Source organism: Myotis daubentonii, chromosome 20 (genome assembly GCF_963259705.1).
Source record: "Myotis daubentonii chromosome 20, mMyoDau2.1, whole genome shotgun sequence".
Taxonomy (NCBI): Eukaryota; Metazoa; Chordata; class Mammalia; order Chiroptera; family Vespertilionidae; genus Myotis; species Myotis daubentonii.
This window is the reverse complement of record NC_081859.1, coordinates 10,011,758-10,029,799: the sequence shown is the minus strand read 5'-3', so window position 1 is coordinate 10,029,799 and position 18,042 is coordinate 10,011,758. Positions and strand designations below refer to the sequence as shown.

At 43.5% G+C, this 18,042-nt stretch overlaps 1 protein-coding gene across 1 annotated transcript in view; it reads right to left on the bottom strand.

Moving 5' to 3' along the window:
* The window catches only part of USH2A (usherin), a 390,811-nt gene that overhangs the window by 46,490 nt on the left and 326,279 nt on the right, over positions 1-18,042 (bottom strand). Inside the window, exons 57-60 of the mRNA XM_059677365.1 lie at positions 17,742-17,899; positions 10,663-10,821; positions 8,215-8,377; positions 3,433-3,787 (exon numbers count right to left, since the gene is read on the bottom strand). Of these exons, the coding sequence (XP_059533348.1) occupies positions 3,433-3,787; positions 8,215-8,377; positions 10,663-10,821; positions 17,742-17,899 (835 nt within the window). The remainder of the gene's footprint in view (positions 1-3,432; positions 3,788-8,214; positions 8,378-10,662; positions 10,822-17,741; positions 17,900-18,042) is intronic.

The following is an 18,042-nucleotide window of genomic DNA, read 5'->3' as shown; positions in this document are numbered from 1 at the left end:
GACTTCTACATAACCCACAGAGAAAACCGCAGGGGGCACCTGCCCCACAGGCAGCAGTGACGGATGGGTGAGAACAATATTAACGAACGAGGCTCTGCTCCTTTTATGTCTAATTCTGTCTTTTCTGCCAAGATCCTGGGGACATCAACAAGAGAAGAGGAGGAAGAAAAATGAACATGCCCTCTCTTCTCCACTGTAGACCCCTTAACACCAGTCAGGTCTTAGACTGGGTTTAGACTGGATTTTATTTTAAACACTGGCAATGAGTCCTGATTACTGAAATCCGGCTGGCTGCTGTCACTAGCAGTGACTGGAGGACCTGCCCTGGAGACTATTGATGAGTGAGCGAGAGAGGCTGATGACCTGTTGGAATTCAGTGGCTGGAGAAAAAGAAACCTCTTTCAAAGGAGTAGTTCCATGACGTTTAAGAAGACTTACATGGATCTATTTTTCGCAGCCCCCAATGATATTGAGTTAAAAGTAGATCCCCAATATTTATTAGTGATCGATAGGGTATTATTAGAAAAAAAGGTTAAAGAGAATATAAATCTAATAAGTGAAAAGTTAATGTCAAGCCAAATACATTTCATTACAATAAAAAAGGGTTGTGCCAGCCAATATTCATGGTTTTGTGTGACCTTCACCCACCCATATTTTGTATCTTTTATATAAAAGAATGGGTGACACAGTTATCTCATACTATAAAATGTAAAAATCTCAGCTTATAGAACTGATACAGAAATATATGGAAATTATTTTTATTACCACATTTTCTTTATTTTGGAAAGATGGTTTTTCTAGATAGACAGACCTCCCAGAACGTTTTTTTCTGTCTTATAAGTGGATTTGGAGAGAAAAGGCCAAGAACCACCACATTTTAAGAGCTAATTTAAGATCATGTGTAAAGAGCAATAATACTTTACATTATACTAAACCAAAACAAAAATGAAATTAAAAATAAACCAACCAATTTACTCACAAACTATCCATAATATGGCAATCGCGAAGTATCTCATTTCCCCCACAACACATCTACTGAATGGTGAATTTGAGACGACCACACGAGGAAATTTTGAATACCTCCTCCATGACATTGGGCAAGGGAGTCTGGCAACTAGAATCTAGAGACTAGAGTTTGTATTTCTGGTTTTTATTTCCAGATTCTAAGCCAACTCTTAGTGACCCATCTGACTCGCTTACTCCTCAGCTCTGCATGCTTGATTCTACGCACAGGGCGAAGGACCATCTATCCTTCTGGATACTGGGCGAATGTATGATCTGGTCTTGATGTTTTACAACCCTGGGAGGAAGGAGGTTGGCAGGGATACACTTAGAGCACAGACTGACAGGTAAACCACCTTCGCCTTTAAATCCCAAGTTATTTCTGCCAGTATGATGGCGGGAGCCAGGAGGAAAAAGCAAACCCATCGGAACGGTGGCAGCAGGGCGGCCAGCCTCGCCAGGCGTGTTCCCTGCACACACCACCACGGAAAGCTCGCGTGCCAAGCGAGGCTACGTGCAGCCTCTCTCCTGACACCGCACAATTCATCACCGAGCAACTGGGAAGGGAGTTTGAGGACTTCTGCCTAAAGCTTGTTTTCGGTGGTGATGGGCATTGGTTCAGAGACCCTAACAATCCAGAGCTCTCTCTTTTCCCCTTAGAAGGACCGACGTAGGCCCAAAAGGAGATGAAACTTCGGGAGGTTGGGAGAGAAGCTGGTGATACATTCAAACCCACACTCTTTCCATCTCTCCTCTCCTGCTGCCTCGGCTGCTGCTGCTGCTGCTCCTGCTCCTGCCAGCACATATGCTCTCCACCCCCGTGGAGGACCCCCACTGCCAGTTCTCCATCCACTGCCACCATCGGAGGACTCATGCATCCGCCGCATCTGTCTTATGTGGCGCTCCCAGCAACGTCCACCTGTCTGTAAACAGCTCTGGGGGGACTTTGGGACAAGCTGGTGATGGCACGGCACTACCAGCAACGTACTGGTGGCACCTCGAGCAGAGATGAGACCTCAATAAGCAAGAGACTAAGGAAGGGGAATTAGCGATTCCTCTTGTAAGTCTGCGGACTGAATTGTAATCCTGCAGTTGTGAGGACTGAGTCTGTGTCTCACCAATCAAAAATAGAGTTCCTTCCTTTGGACAATTTCAGCCAAAACCATCTATAGACAAGGACTTGAAAAATTTCCTAGGGCGGGCACAGAAATGGAAGCAGACAGGGAAGATGTTTACCTAGTTAAAAAAGTTAGCAAGCCGAGCCAGGAAGGCCCTCAGAGAAAGATTTAAAAGGGAATCATCAAAACACGAGCAGCAGAAACTCAGAAGCAAAGAAACGTAAAGACTCAAAATGCCCAGCAGGAAGAATCTGTACCTCCGCCTGGATTATTCATCGTCTTCCCAGTGTCTGCTGTGCCCAAAAAAGGACCCAGTCTCATGGTCCACTTCACAGAGTTGAGTGTAGAATTGAATATTGGCATATTGGCTATAGTGCTCAATGACTATTTGCCAAATTGGAGTGAATCGTCAATAATCTGTCCCTGACCCTAAAGACCCGTTGCCCGTGTACAGAAAAGGCATGCTGCTGATGTGGGCTTGCATTACGGGGGAGAGGAATTTGTCTGGGATGAAAGGAGCAGCTTCTCGGACGGGGAGGGACTGGACTCTAGTGGCAGAACCCCCTTCTTTAGACACCTTTAACAAAGGCTGAACACTTGCTCTTGGAAAGCTCCCTGACAAGGACCTTCCTGTTTCTGTATCTCCTATGGGAGCTCAGGCTAAGCCAGGCATAAAGGGAGCCCCAAGAGATAGCTGGTGAGCTGAATTGTGTTATGGCCCAGGGTGGGCCAACCCAGAAAATCACCGCTAAGCTACGGTGCCTGGGATAGCCATATCTACATTTACACATCTAGGTAGCTGTACCTGGAAGTTTAATTTTCTTCTTCCTCAAAGAGCCAATCACATCACATATCTATATCTATCCAAAGATATCCAGCTCTACATCTATCTATTCTGGGTGATACTGTTCCATTCATATAATCCCTATATCTATCTATATCAGTGTACCTATAGAGGTATAGATATGTGGTACAATTGGATCTTTAAGAAAACAAAATTAAATTTCTATCTAATTTTATCTCAGCCTCATCCCCACGAGATATACAGAAACAACTTTAATACTTACATTTAGTGGATTTGGAAATCAGGGAAATATTTGCTTGAGTTAATCATGGTCAGCAAACTAGTTTCCAATATCACTTATATTCAGTTCAGTATATTATTCCCATGACCACATTGCTTCTTTTAACATGTGGAAGATTTTCATATATTTAACCCCCAAGTGAAAAAAATGACAGGTCAGATATAAACAGAGAATCTCAGCATATTAACCCGATAACCTAGGTGTCTACCATCGCTCTCAGTACTCACCGCTACTGTGAAAGCACGCACGGGGGAGGTGCTGAACGTGGGGTCCTCCGGCCTCTCCTGGTAGACCACGTGGTACCGGGAGATGATGCCATTGGGAGAGCCTGGCTCCGTCCAGTTCAGCAGCACCGAGTGAGCACCAGTGGCCTGAGCCCAGGGCGCCGGCAGGCCTTGGGGTGGGGCCTCCAGTGTCCGTGCTGAGGTCCACAGACTCTCCACAGAGCCCCCGGAGTTCTGGGCTCTGACCTGGTATTCGTAGAGCGTGAACGGCCTCAGGGTGCCCGCAGCATCGGTAAATCCAAAGGCTCCTTCTGACCAGACAAACACCAGGGCCTCCTCGTCAGAGCCAGCAGGACGTCTGAAAGGGAACCCAGGCGGTCAGGGACAGCTGCACACTTCAAAGCCAGGTGGGCAGACAGAGTAGGACATGGATTTGTAGGAGATTTTGGTATCAATTCAACTTTTCAACAGTCTCTTCCTCGTGTCATGACGGAAGGAGACCAGATGGAAGAGTTCACCGGAGGCCTGGTCAAATGCCATTTTCAAAACATGGTTTAAAGATCCTATATAATAAAAGGCTAATATGCAAACTGTCCCCTTGGGAGTTCGACCAACCGCGAGTTGGACTGCTCACTATGACATGCACTGACCACCAGGGGGCGGTGTGGAATGAAGGAAGGCCCCAGCTGGCAGCTGGCAGCCAGGGGAAGGAAGGCCCTCATCAGCCCTGATCACCAGCCAGGCCTCGGGACTCTAACCGTGCATGAATTTCGTGCACCAGGCCTCTAGTATAAATATATTTGGTTAATCGTAGAAAGTGAAACATTACCCATAATCACATTTTCTTGTATTAACTTCCAGACTTTTTTTTTTTAAATTACACATGCAAATACAGGGTGTCCCCCCAAAATGTAGACATTATGGACACTGCTTCTGTTCATAATTAAGGATTAATTATAATTAATGATTAATTCCAATGGGTTAAATCTGTGTAGGTTTGCAGGGCCTGGCCTTTGTACTTGAGGCAGGTACCAGGTACCCGGGGTGTCACTGGGTGGGTCCATTCTAATGGACCACAGGGCTCCCAGCCCAGGTCTCTGCTCATGGAGTGTTTTCCAGGGTTTTTGCTAGGAATGTAATACAGCAAGCGAATATACGAGCTTCTATGGGGAGATAACATTTCCCATTTTGTCTGGCTTCAACCTTCCTAGGACAATTCAATTAATTTTTTATTAAACTCTTGTGAATTCCCACACTGAGGTGTAGCCATGGTTGTCATAAAACTGACATGCTTAAAAAAATGGCCTGAAAGTGTGAATTTAAAAAATCTATACTATGTAAGAGATTGAGTATTACGTTAGTCTCAAGTTTTATTCACTGATACAACGAAAGAATGCAGCCTGGTTAAGAATTTCTTATCACTATTGAATACTTAATAAATTCATATTGTGGTGAGGTATTTTACCTGTGGTGTTAAAAACAGAATATCTTATGTCTGATAAGCTCTGAACAGAAGAGGTTGGGCAGGCCACAATTATTCCTAGTTTAGTTAAGATTTGGGCTTCAACTGTTCATCTAACAGGACGTGTTTCCTCTTGAGCTCTCTATGGGGAGAGAAATCACATTTTAAGATCTCTCTGAGTAGCCAAATGGCTGTGCTATGCTTAAACGCATTGGGAGATACTTCAATAATACACTTTTCCAACTAAAGTTCATTTAATCTTGCTTAACACTAAAAGGAAAAACAAAAATAAGTTTTAATACTGAGCACTGTGTACTTGAACAGGGACGCATACCGATGCTGTCTTACTGGAACAGCCTTTAAAGAGCTCCCTCCAGCCTGTCAATCACTTAGCCTCCAGGCTATCAGGTGGACTGTCGTGGGACCACAGTGCTTGTGTTCGAGTCACCCTGACTTTACTTAACAGTGACCCCAAAGTGCAAGAGCGATGCTGCCAACTCAGATATGACCAGGAGAAGCCGTAAAGCGCTCCTGTAAGTGAAAAAGGTGAGGACAGTAAGACAGTTTAAGAGGGAGATGGAGAGAGTCCTCATTGACTAAGTTTTATTACAATATCTATAATAATAAAAGTGTAATATGCTAATTAGACCAGACATCCTTCCGGTGACCTTCCCGATGAAGCCAGGGCTGTGAGGGAAGCCCGGGTCCCAGGTGCCAGAGGGAAGCAGGTGCCAGCAGCTGGGGGAAGAAAGGCCTACTCTTGCACGAATTTCGTGCATCGGGCCTCTAGTATTGTTATAATTGCTCTACTTGATTAGTTACTGCTGTTATTGTCTTACTGCACCAAATTTATCAATTAAACTTTACATCACTATGTATGTACATGCCCATGTAGGGAAAAATGTATCATATATAGGGCTTGTGACTATCTGTGGTTTCAGGAATCCACTGGGGGTGGGGTGTGTGTCTTGAAATATATACCCCTTCAATAAAGGGGAACTACTGTATCAAATTAACAGGAAAGCTACTAGTAAACAGAAGCAACCACAGTTACAGCCTTGTCCATACCAGGTTACTGTTCTGTTATTGATTTTTAAAGTCATAAACATCCTATCTCTGTATTGGGGCAGATACTTCATAGGACGATATCACTAACAACAGAAGGGAATTACTGCCCTGCCAGTGTGGTGCAGTGGCTGAGCATCGACCTATGAGCCAGGAGGTCATGGTTTGATTCCTGGTCAGGGCACATGCCCAGGCTGTGGGTTTGATCCCCAGTGTGGGGCGTGCAGGAGGCAGCTGATCAATGACTTTCTCTCTCATATTGATGTTTCTATCTCTCTCTCCCTTCCTCTCTAAAAATCAATAAAAATATACTTTTTAAAAAAGGGAATTACTGAGGAGAAATCATTGGGGGAGAGGGGGAGTTTGCAGAGAACAGAGTGACACGGGTTTTTAAAATGGGATTGGCAAATTGGTTTCCTACAATTTAATGAAAATATCTGCATAGGCCAAACCCCGACTTTGGGTTGAGCTAAATGGGTTTCCTTTGGTGGGGCGAGAAGACAGAGGCGGCAAAGGATGAAGCAGAAATTGCAAGCCGTAACCTCCCCAGAAATACTGCAGGCTTGTGGCCGTAACTACATAAGGAGCGCCGCGCAGTCCCAGGATGAAAGCACGTGCTGTCTACATTCTATTTCCGTCCTTACGGATTCCTGATTCTCTCCGCAGCTGCCTAAGAAAAATGTGATACTGTTGTTGTCTAAGCACATTTAGGCTTCGGCCGGATCACCGCCGAGTGATGCATGCCCATGGAGGTGAGTATAGTGATTGTATCTGGCGGCCCGGTGCGCCATTTCCATTTCACTTTAAATAAAAAACAAAATGTATCTGTGTCAGGCAGTGCCCTTCCCCTGTACTCAGAGGCATCACACGGGCCACAATTATGATTGTGGAGTGATTGTGTCACATTGCGGGAAGGTTTATTGCTTTTGAGCCGGCGAGGCAGTAACACATTCCGCTGCATATTACTCTTTAGATCATTGTTTGCCTGTGACGAGAATAATCAAATGCCATCAAACGCTGTCAAATTCAATTTACAGTATTTTTCATCGAAGCGGGGCTTTCCGCATCCCGTTCCCCGTTTTCCTGCTCGGGAGTTGCCGCGGAATAGCCGCCCTGATCACGAGCTTTATTTACAAAACCGACAGATTGGAGCCGCATCCCGGTTTAGAGCAGACACTTTATTTCCCTGGATTCAGGACGGAACAGGACGTGGTTCTCTCGTGCAATTAGCATTAAGGGGATGAAAGCAAACCACTCCGAGAGGATGGCCAGCTTAGAGCCTCACAAAGGTGCTCAGCGTGAAAGCCTTTACAAGTGCGTGTGCATGTGAGTCAGAACTATGACTCCTCAGCCCGGCCGGCATGGCTCAGTGGTTGAGCGTCAACCTAGGAACCAGGAGGTCACGGTTCGATTCCCGCTCAGGGCACAAGCCCGGGTTGTGGGCTGGATCCCCAGTGGGGGGCATGCAGGAGGCAGCCGATCCATGATTCTCTCCCATCCTTGATGTTTCTCTCTCCCTCTTCCTCTCCCTCTCCCTTCCTCTCTTAAATCAATGAAAACATACTGAAAAAAGAAATATGATTCTTCAAATTAACCTCTGCTGAGAAGCAATGTGGCTTGCTCATTTTGGGCAATGCCACCTGTACAACCGGAAATGCAGGAATATTTTTTCCCCTCATCATTATTTTCTGACAAACCCTCGGCAGGTCACTGAAGACTGCTCTGAACCAAAGGGTTTCAATGTCTGAAGGGGCAGAGGGACTCGAACCACGTTTCATGATGTGACCAGGGCACTGGCCCACACAAGGGAAGGTGTGAGGCCATTGAAAGGAGAGACTGAAAGATGTTGACCTGGGCTGAGGATCTGAGAAGGAACACGCTGTGGTCTGATGCCTGCTGTAAGGCCCTGCTTCTGGAAGGGGGATCTCATCTGCCAATGGTCTATGTCTGCCGTATCTGCCCTGCACACCTCTTCCCTGTCTTAGATGGACGCTCTGCCCCTTCATCAGAGGGAGGGCATGTGGCTCTGAGGTCTCCTCTTTCAGACCCGGCTCAGGCCAAGCTGGCACGTGCTGGCTGAGGCTTTCCCCCTCGGATAATGTGTCCATGTTTCCAGTCCCAAGCTTAGTCCCCAGTAGGTGCTGCACAAATCATCAGTTCCCACCCCTTCCCTTATGGAAACAGAAGACGTCTCGGATTCTACAGTCCTGGAATGGCACACATTTTTAATTAAACATAACAATGACAATCGATGTTACCTGTGAATAAAGTAGTGGGTGATGACTCCGTTTGGCTTTTTGGGCGGCATCCACATAACCTCTATGCGAGTGGACCCCAGCGCCCTAAGAACAGGGGGGCTCAGATCCATTGGGGCTGCTTCTGATGTTCTGACCAACGTCCCACTGCCCACTCCACAGCTTCCTTGGAAAAAAAATATCAAGACCTTTAGTAACTTACCAAGCAGGGAAAAGATTTACATATGCATATAGAAGGGTAAGGCTATCGTGAAAATCATTTTATCTGAACTTTCATATACACATTTCTACACATATTTTAGATGAGTACTGTAAACCTCTACAGAATTTGAATATTGAAATACAGAATCATTTTTGGAAGATTCAGTAATTAATTAACCACATCTTTATAGAGGCATAGGCAAGAAAGCTTATGCTCATCTGAATTGAGGTTCCTCTAGTTCAGTGGTTCTCAACCTTCCTGATGCCACGACCCTTTAATACAGTTCCTCATGTTGTGACCCAACCATAAAATTATTTTCGTTGCTACTTCATAGCTGTAATTTTGCTACTGTTATGAATCATAATGTAAATATCTGATATGCAGGATGTATTTTCATTGTTACAGATTGAACATAATTAAAGCATAGTAATTAATCACAAAACCAATATGTAATTATATATGTGTTTTCCGATGGTCTTAGGCGACACCTGTGAAAGGGTCGTTCGACCCCTAAAGGGGTCGCGACCCACAGGTTGAGAACCGCTGCTCTAGTTCATCATAGTCCTAGCAACAAAGCGATAATGTGTTTAATTTTTTTTCTTTCTTATGCTTAATTTCTTAAGTTGTGATCTACACATCTTCTATGCTCTTAATCATTTTTTGCCAGTATTTTAAAAGAATGACCATCTCTCAACACACAGGAATCAAACAATTAACTTGAAGGATATTGGTTCTTCATAGCCTAGATGGAGGGACCCAGAGAGGAGAAGTTGATTTTATATGTAAATCAAGGGAACATTAATGAAAAGCTATTTCCATGTTGATTTGCTGAAGACCACATCGGGGACAGCAATACCCTTCAAACCGAAAGGCCTTGGTCTGGTCTGCACAGAGAAGTGGGCAAACTGAGTCACACTTTCAGAATGAAAGGAGAGCAAAATCACTGACCCCCTTGTCCTAACCAACTCTACGGAACTAGTACTCACCTGACGAACAAAATAAACTAACAAAATAGAAACAGACTCACAGGCACAGACAACAGGCTGACAGCTGCCAGAGGCGAGGGGCCTGGGGGCTGAATGCAAAAGGGGAAGGGATTAAGCAAAGAAAAACTCAGAGACACAGACAACAGTCTGGTGATTACCAGAGGGAAAGGGGGTGGAGGAAGTAGAAGAAGGTTAAGGGGGAATAACTGGTGATGGAAGGAGACTTGACTTGGGGTGGGGAGCACACAATGCCATATACAGGTGATGTGTCAGAGAACTGTACACCTGAAACATATGATCGTATTAACCAAAGTCACTGCAGTGAATTAAAAAACAAGACAAAACAAAAATGAAAACAAAACCAAAAAACAGAAGTTCCGCCCTAACCTGTTTGGCTCAGTGACAGAGCATCGGCCTCGGGACTGAAGGGTTCCGGGTTCGATTCCGGTCAACGGCACATGCCCTGGTTGTGCAAGAGGCAGCCAATCAATGAGTCTCTCGCATCATTGATGCTTCTCTCTCTCTATCCCTCTCCCTTCCTCTTTGAAATCAATAAAATATATTTAAAACAAACAAACAAAAAATCCCAGAAGTTCCTATGGGACATGTAGCACAGTCTTATATTCAACATTTCTTTAACATAAGATGAAGTACACCAATATGAGTTACATTTTTCCTTTTCTTAGCAATTGGGTGTTATATAATATAGAACATTTAAGAGTGAGAGAGGCAGATGACTTCATTGACCACTAGTCTAAGCCACACTACTCAAGGTGACAGGTTATGTACATAAGATAGGGGTCAGGGAAGGGCCTTAAAATATCTACGATTCATTTGAGTATAACTCAACTTCTAAATAATGCCCCCTTTCCCACCAGCCCCTCCCGAATAAAATTTAAACAGAACCAAGGTGACCACATTGCCCATGCGATTTTTGTAATACCCGACTTGTCTTATAACTACCAGCGATCCCCCTGTGCGGTGCAGGTGTTTTTCCTTTCAAGGGCCTGATAAAACAAGACTTTGCAAAACCACTCTTTTAATTCTATATTTAAATATTCATGATTTAATGTGCAGAAATGCATAATGCTCCACTCAATACCAGGCGCTGATTTTTCTGGGTAAATAGCTCAGGACAAATGAGAAATGAAATGTTAGCCTTTGTATTTGAATTGAGAATCTATCCCTTCTTTTTTTTTAATATATAAAATCTTTTTTTTTTTTTTTATAATAGCCCAGAACAAGTGTCTGAAAGACATTCACCATTTTGACACGCTTGTATCCTTATCTCATACGGTGTAAATGGAGCCAAATTTCCCACCAGGACGGACTGACGCTGACCCACAGTGGAGGTGACAGGTGCCATGCTGCCAGCACCGAGTAGGACACTGTATTCCACGGGCATCTGGGGGATCAGTATCCCTTGAGAGAGAGAGAGAGAGAAAAAAAACATGTGTACGCTGCACAGAATGGTCAATAAATGTCTATCTCTTAAGAACAACATATATTTAAACTTTTATAACATAAAGGCATATTATTGCTTAATATAGCAATTAATAACGGCATGCAACGTAAACTGGGAAATACTAGAATGCATATTCCTAAGTAAGAAATGAGCATCATCATTTAAAAAAACAAATGAAGTATAATAGTTCTTTTCAGAGAGATACTCTACAGGCAAATAAATACAAAGCACATTTCACTTCTTAAAAAGTACAAGGCAATTAGAAATGGTGTCATCGGCTTTTCCTAGGCTTACTCTTAAGGTATATATATATATATATATATATATATATATATATATATATATATATATATATATATATATATCTCCCCACCAGTTTCGCTTGTGACAATAATTTTTCTGTAGGCATTGTGTACGCATCCAGTCTGACACGGATCTTTGACATAATAGCCCATAAAGTATCCAAATCAGAGCCTACCTAGAGAATCCCCAGTGCATTAATTATGGAGTCAGGACAGTCCACTCTGTCAGTGAGACTTACGGGTCTGAATACATATGAAATTTGGGTTTGAAAACTGTCATTTTTCACAATACATCCCCACGAAAGGAGGTCTTGTCATGTGCGCCTCTTCACAATACAGTCATCTGATTGAATGTCTGTAAGCTTTATTTGATCGCGCTCAACATACACACTGGCTTAGGGGGAGGAATGGGCCTTGAATGAGGAACAGGGTAAGTTTTCCCATGAAGTTTTCTCACTGATCTGACAATCATAACGTTTATTGGTTTAATGATTCACCTTTGCAGTACCTAAGTTTAACATTGTTGTAGAAACAATGAAATCGACAACACAGGACTCAACCCACGAGACGGGGTCTGAAGAACGCAATGTGGTTTTGCTTCTGGTAGCTATAGCCTCAGTATGCAAACGGCACAAGAGCTGCTACAAACCAGAGCTGCGAGGGGACTTGTGGAACAGATAAAAATAGGAGTCTCTGAAGGAAACACTGATCATAGGCAAAGGACTGGTCACTTGCTTCCTTTGGAAAAGTGCTGGACTGGGCTGCACGGAGACGGAGAATTTTCACTTTAAATGCAGAACCTCCTTGTTAAACCACCTTTTACATTTTAATCCTCACCCGAGGGTATTTTCCCATTGATTTGAGAGAGTGGAAGAGAAAGGGAAAGACAGAGAGGAACATCAATGTGAGAGACACACATCGACTAGTTGCCTCCTACACATGCCCTGACCAGGGCCTGGGTTAGGGAGGAGCCTGCAACTGAGGTACGTGCCCTTGACTGGAATCGAACCTGGGACCCTTCGGTCCACAGGCCATCGCTCTATCCACTGAGCCAAACTGGCTAGGGCTCTTTTACATTTTACATGTAAAGCGTCCTGCACACCCACTACTGGGGATCGAGCCTGCAACCAGGGCAGGGAATCTAACCAGCGACCTCCTGGTGCACTTGACGATGCCGAACCCACTGAGCACCACTGGCTGGGCAAGGCACAGTCTTGATCTAGGTTTAAACACGGCTAGCCAAAGCATGAACCTGCAAAGACACTTTTCACGTCTTGGCTAATCAAAAGCAAATGCCCTTCGCGTCCACCGAGGTGGGGCGGAGGCAGAAAATGCCCCTGGACGCTGCGAGCCTGTCAAACACTGACACACGTGCAGGAACGAGGCCCCTCCCCAGTCACAACCTCCAGGACGGTGACATGACAGCCCCCCTGTGTCCCCGCCAAGCCCGTGCCATCTGCAAGGAGTCTGAGCTGGCCCGGCCCCCTGGTATTCCGCTGGCTAACTGGGATGAAGTGGGCATGTTTGTGAGAGTCAGCTGGGAAGCCCCGAGACCGGGTTGGCCCCCGAGTTCCTACATTTATGTCAGACCGGGAGGAGCAGTGGAAACCTGAGTGAGCCAATTTCCCCTAAGTGCAAACGGCAGCTGCGTTATTCCGTGTCAAAGCTGCCCGTCGCCCGGTGACAGGCTGCCGCAGCCCATTTCCCCGCTCGCTAAAGAACAAGGGGCCCGGTGCTTAATATTCCTTGCAGGGCCCCCTTTCATAATTTACAACAACTAGATGCTGATAGGTTATTTAACATTTATGAAGTTAAGATGTAATCAGAAAAACCCTGATTACCTTTACAAATACAAAAGTTAAATTATTCCACTTTTCTCTCTCTCTGTGGTTTCATTTCACAGCAGGTGTGTACTTTACAATGGGACGAGTCAATCAATCTTTAAAAAATATATATTTTTTTAGGAGCTGGAGCAGGAACAATTCTAACAGGGAAACTATTAATTCAGCTTGATAGCCTCATTCGCTTCAAAACGTCAGTTGCACTTAACATACTGCTTTTAAGAAATCAGCCTAAATTCTCCTTGGTCCAGGTAGGAATAGCGTGGCTATGTCCTTTTGGGGGTGTGAAAGTGAGACACACATCCATAGTTAGAGTGATCGTTGTCACCTTATGCACTCTGTCCTATTACATGGCAGCGTTCCTGGCAGGAGGGACAACGTCTCATTCTCTATAACCCTCACAGTGTCCAGAATCACGCCTTCCCTGTGGGTGGGGCTCAGGAAAGATTCTCATGTCAGTGACAATGAATGGATGAATTAATCCATCCAAAGGCAAATGAACTGCATCCATGAAGACGAAGCTACAAGCGCAGTGACCCTGCTGGGCTGCTGGTGCACTACCCTTGAGCTACTTGGCCCTCATTCATATGTGCGATACCTACAGCAAAGTCTGTGAGCTTTTGATCCGTATCAGAGTAGAGTGCAGAGAGAATCATTTACTCCCCGCACTGTTTACACCGAAAAATAGTGAGAAAATATAGCACAGTGGCTGTGACCACAGAATTTGGAGTGAGACTCACTGTGATTCAGCTCTGACACCGATGTCACCAACCAAGAAAAACAGCTCATCACATCTACACTGACTTTCCTCATTAGTAATGTAGGGAAGACCATAGGCCACTACAAGATGCACTGAGCATTACCTGAAATAATATGTGTTAATCTTGTACAAAAATGCCCAGTACATATTAGCACTCAATAAAGTAAGATACATTTAGTTAAACACCCAAAGCAAAGGCAACAAAAGCAAAGTAAACAAGTGGGACTACAGCAAACTAAAAAGCTTCTGTACAGTAAAGGAAACCACCAACAAAATGAAAAGGCAGACTATGAAATAGGAGAAAATACATATAAGCTACTTACATGATAAAGGGTTAAATATCCAAGTATACAAGGAACTCATACAACTCAATAGCAAAAACAGCAACAACAAAAGCAAGCAAACAAACAAATAAAAATAATCCAACTTAAAAAATGGATAAAGGACATGGAGAAACATTTTTCAGAAAAAGAAACACAAACGGAAGGGTGCAACCCTTCAATTATAAGATGAATAAGGTCAGAGGATCTAATGCATAACATGGTCACTATATTTGAAAACACGGTGTTCTATAATTGGAATTTGCTAAAAGAGAACTTAAGCGTTCTAATAAAAATATGCAAATAAACCAAAAATCATTAATGTAAGTTCTACATTTCTCCTGAAACTCACGGTCACTTGGTGATAAGTGAAACCCTTGCCAATGTTGAATCATCCCATTTAATGCAACATGGATTCTTAGAAATCTGAATGCCCATTTTCCCTTTAAGTGGACAGTATCTGATCTAATGCCTAGTACACTGCAGCCGATGATCTAACACAGTAGTTGGCAAACTCATTAGTCAACAGCCAAATATCAACAGTACAACGACTGAAATTTCTTTTGAGAGCCAAATTTTTTAAACTTCAACTATATAGGTGGGTACACTGTTATTAACTTAATTAGGGCACTCCTAAGGCTTAGGAAGAGCCACACTCAAGGGGCCAAAGAGCCGCATGTGGCTCGTGAGCCGCAGTTTGCCGACCACGGAGAACGCCAAGTGGTCCGGGGTCTACAGAAAGGCCACACTGTGGCTAGCTACCCTTTAATCAAATCTTGGTTAATAAAAAACATTTATATTCCTAAGCAATACTAATTGAAATTTCTCAGTGGAAGAATTGTTGCCAATTCTTTTCTTTAATGGACTCAGCGATACATGTGGAAGGAAAAGCACAAGTATTCTGACATTATGTGTTAAGCCTAAATAACTCACCATCTTTAGGGAGAAAAAGTGCCTGCTACATGCGATGACATTGTTAATTAGAACATGATTAGGGCTAGCAGAGTTCAAAATATAGTCATCACCTTGATAAATGAGAAGGGCTCATCACTACATCCAGAGCTTAAATAATTTTGCATGTTTAGATTCTCAAACAGCAGGGAGATCTGTCTCCATTATTCTGAGCAAACCATTTGTGTACCATGAAGCAATTTGCTTCCTCATTTTCTATACATTTTCACCCACTAAGGTAGCGTGGGTCCTCTGATCTCTTTCATATCAATGTGCGAGTCCTGACCCCAAGGTTCAGAGCTGGTGAGAGGTGGGAGGACATGTTTGGGAATAAACCAACCTGGTCTACATCATCTATAGATTTGAATAGTAATTAATGGCCAGCATGGATCTAGTGCCTACTAGATGTTTTGCAACGCTGCCTCGCTGACTTCAGAGAATGGCAATGCAGAGTAGGCATTTCATCTCTTTTTCACAGAAAGAAATATCAACATATTTGTAAACTGAAAACCCACTTAATGGCCTAGGTATTTCTCTCTAGCCAACCAACCACCTTGACTTTGTTGTCTGAGCATGTGTGAGGTCCCTCAGTCCATTCAGACCCCAAACCAAAATACACGTAAAAAAAACCCCACCTAGTTAATTTTCCCACTATTTTCACTTTGGGCATTCAAAGGACACTGGTTTGATTTGTGTTTTCGGAGAATTAGTTTTACTGGGTGTGGGTGATTCATAGTCCCTAATCTTGTGGGACCTTTAAGAAAGGTTTAGCTTCCTCGATTCCATCTAAGAACTTTTTAAAAAAAATATTTTTATTGATTTCAGAGACGAAGGGAGAGGGAGAGATAGAAAAATCAATGATGAGAGAAAATCATTGACTGGCTGCCTCCTACACACTCCCTACTGGGGATCGAGCCCAAGACCCGGGCATGTGCCCTTGACCGGGAATCGAACCGTGACCTCCTGACTCATAGGTCGATGCTCAACCACTGAGCCATGCCAATTGGGCTCTCCAGGTGATTCTTATGCTCATTCAGGCTGAGTAACTGCAGGTAGGGATGGCTGTGCCCATCTCTCAGCTCTGCCTATGATGTAATATCTTGTAATGGCAGGGGGATCTGATCTATACCCACAGAGCTCCTGATTGTGAGCAAATAAACAGCTCCCAGTCATTACTGGGTTGTTTTCTTCCTGCTTAAAATATATATTTGTGACAATCCAGGAACAGAAAAATATTTTTATTATCCCAATCAAAACACAGCATGAGGTACTTCCCAATAAAATCAACCGCAGATTATACACGAGTCAAAATCACCTGCCTGTTTACTGAGTTCGAAATCCTTCTAGGCACTGGGAAAAGAGTGTAATTTAAGATTTTAATCTTTCCATATATTACAGGGTTTCTGTAATGGATTTTGTGCATCTGAAACTAAAAGATTGACAGGTCTGGATATTATAGATTTATTAACCATTGGTTACACGGGCAGAGTTAGTGTGTAAACCTTTTCTGCAATAGCTCCAGGGCTGGGTTGGAATGAGCAATTTCTGCAAAGCTTGTGGTAGACAAGAGTTAAGATTCTATTAAAGAAGCAAAAGATGTATTATATGTCACAATGATCCCTTTCTAAATGGAAACATTTTTCATTAAACGCAGATGTAGGATGTTGAACTCAAACAAAAAATGGCAAAATACGGGGAAATACGAAAGAAATCTTAAAAATGGACTAACCCACTCTTGCTGTTTTATAGTCACAATAGGGGCCTTGGGACCTAGCAAATGTTGGAGCAAATACATTTTTAAAAAGTGAGTAACCAAAGGCAAAAATAATTATCTGAAAATCACTGTCACTAACTAGAATATTTCACCAGATAATGTGAATTATATCTATTACCTCATTCGGTCTTTATAACGACTCTATCCATGCAGGAACTGCCATTTTCTCCATTTTACAGATGGGGTGACAGACCGAGAGAGAACAAATGGCTGTTTGAGGTCAGCTAATAGGTGGCATTGCTGGGATCTGAATCCTCGTTTTCTCATCCACCACCCCCCTCTGCCACTTGGGTGTCTTAAAAGAAAGAGGTTTCCAAATCCTTACTAAGTGGGAAGTCTTCAGATGATCAATGGCCACTTATGCGTGTGATAATGTTAAAAGCGCAGGTGACGTGGTGAGCCAGGGGCCTCCCTGGTCACATGGCTCTCTGAGAGTCTGGTTAGTAGAGGACCCTGGTCTGAGTCTGAGAACCAGCCAGTCAATAGGGTGATCTGGTGCCAGACGGGCTCTGTTGGGCCTCATTTTACTCTGTGGCATGAAAACACGATTGAATTATCAAAATGCCAAGGAGCAATGTGCCGAAGGTCCCGAAGGTCGCAAGCCAGCGCTGCTATTCCGAGAAACTAGAAATCAGTGCAGTGATATACGTGTGAAGAAGCAGACATTTTTAGGCTCTGGTACTTGAAATAAAGTATTATTTTGATAGAATAACATATATCTGGGTATCTATATATCTCTCTATCTAGCTATATGTAGGCATGCATATGTAACTTATACATGCATAGCTGCAAAAGTACGGCTTGGATTATTTTGTTTATATTATTCAGGAAACATGAGTTCCTAAATTCACATACATAAAATCCTTACTTGCAATTAATGTCCTCTAAAATGTTTCACACACACACACACACACACACTATTTATTTACCTGGTGGGGTCCAGGCTACGAACACAGAATAAGGCCCAATCACAGTGATATTGTATGGAGCATGGATTTCTTCTGGTGTCAGGAGAGGTGTTTGTACAAGGTACTCATCACTAAAACTGCTGCCGCCTCCAGTTGTGGCTTCCAACTTGTAAATGTATCTAAATCAGAAAACAAAACATGCTGTAAGGCAAAGTACGAGAGGACTGAACAAGGGTTCCCGGTTTTTCTACCCACGGCTTAGTCCTAAATTTGTGGCAACCTGCAAACTCCTTGTTCGGTTTAGAAACTGCGCTACAGACTA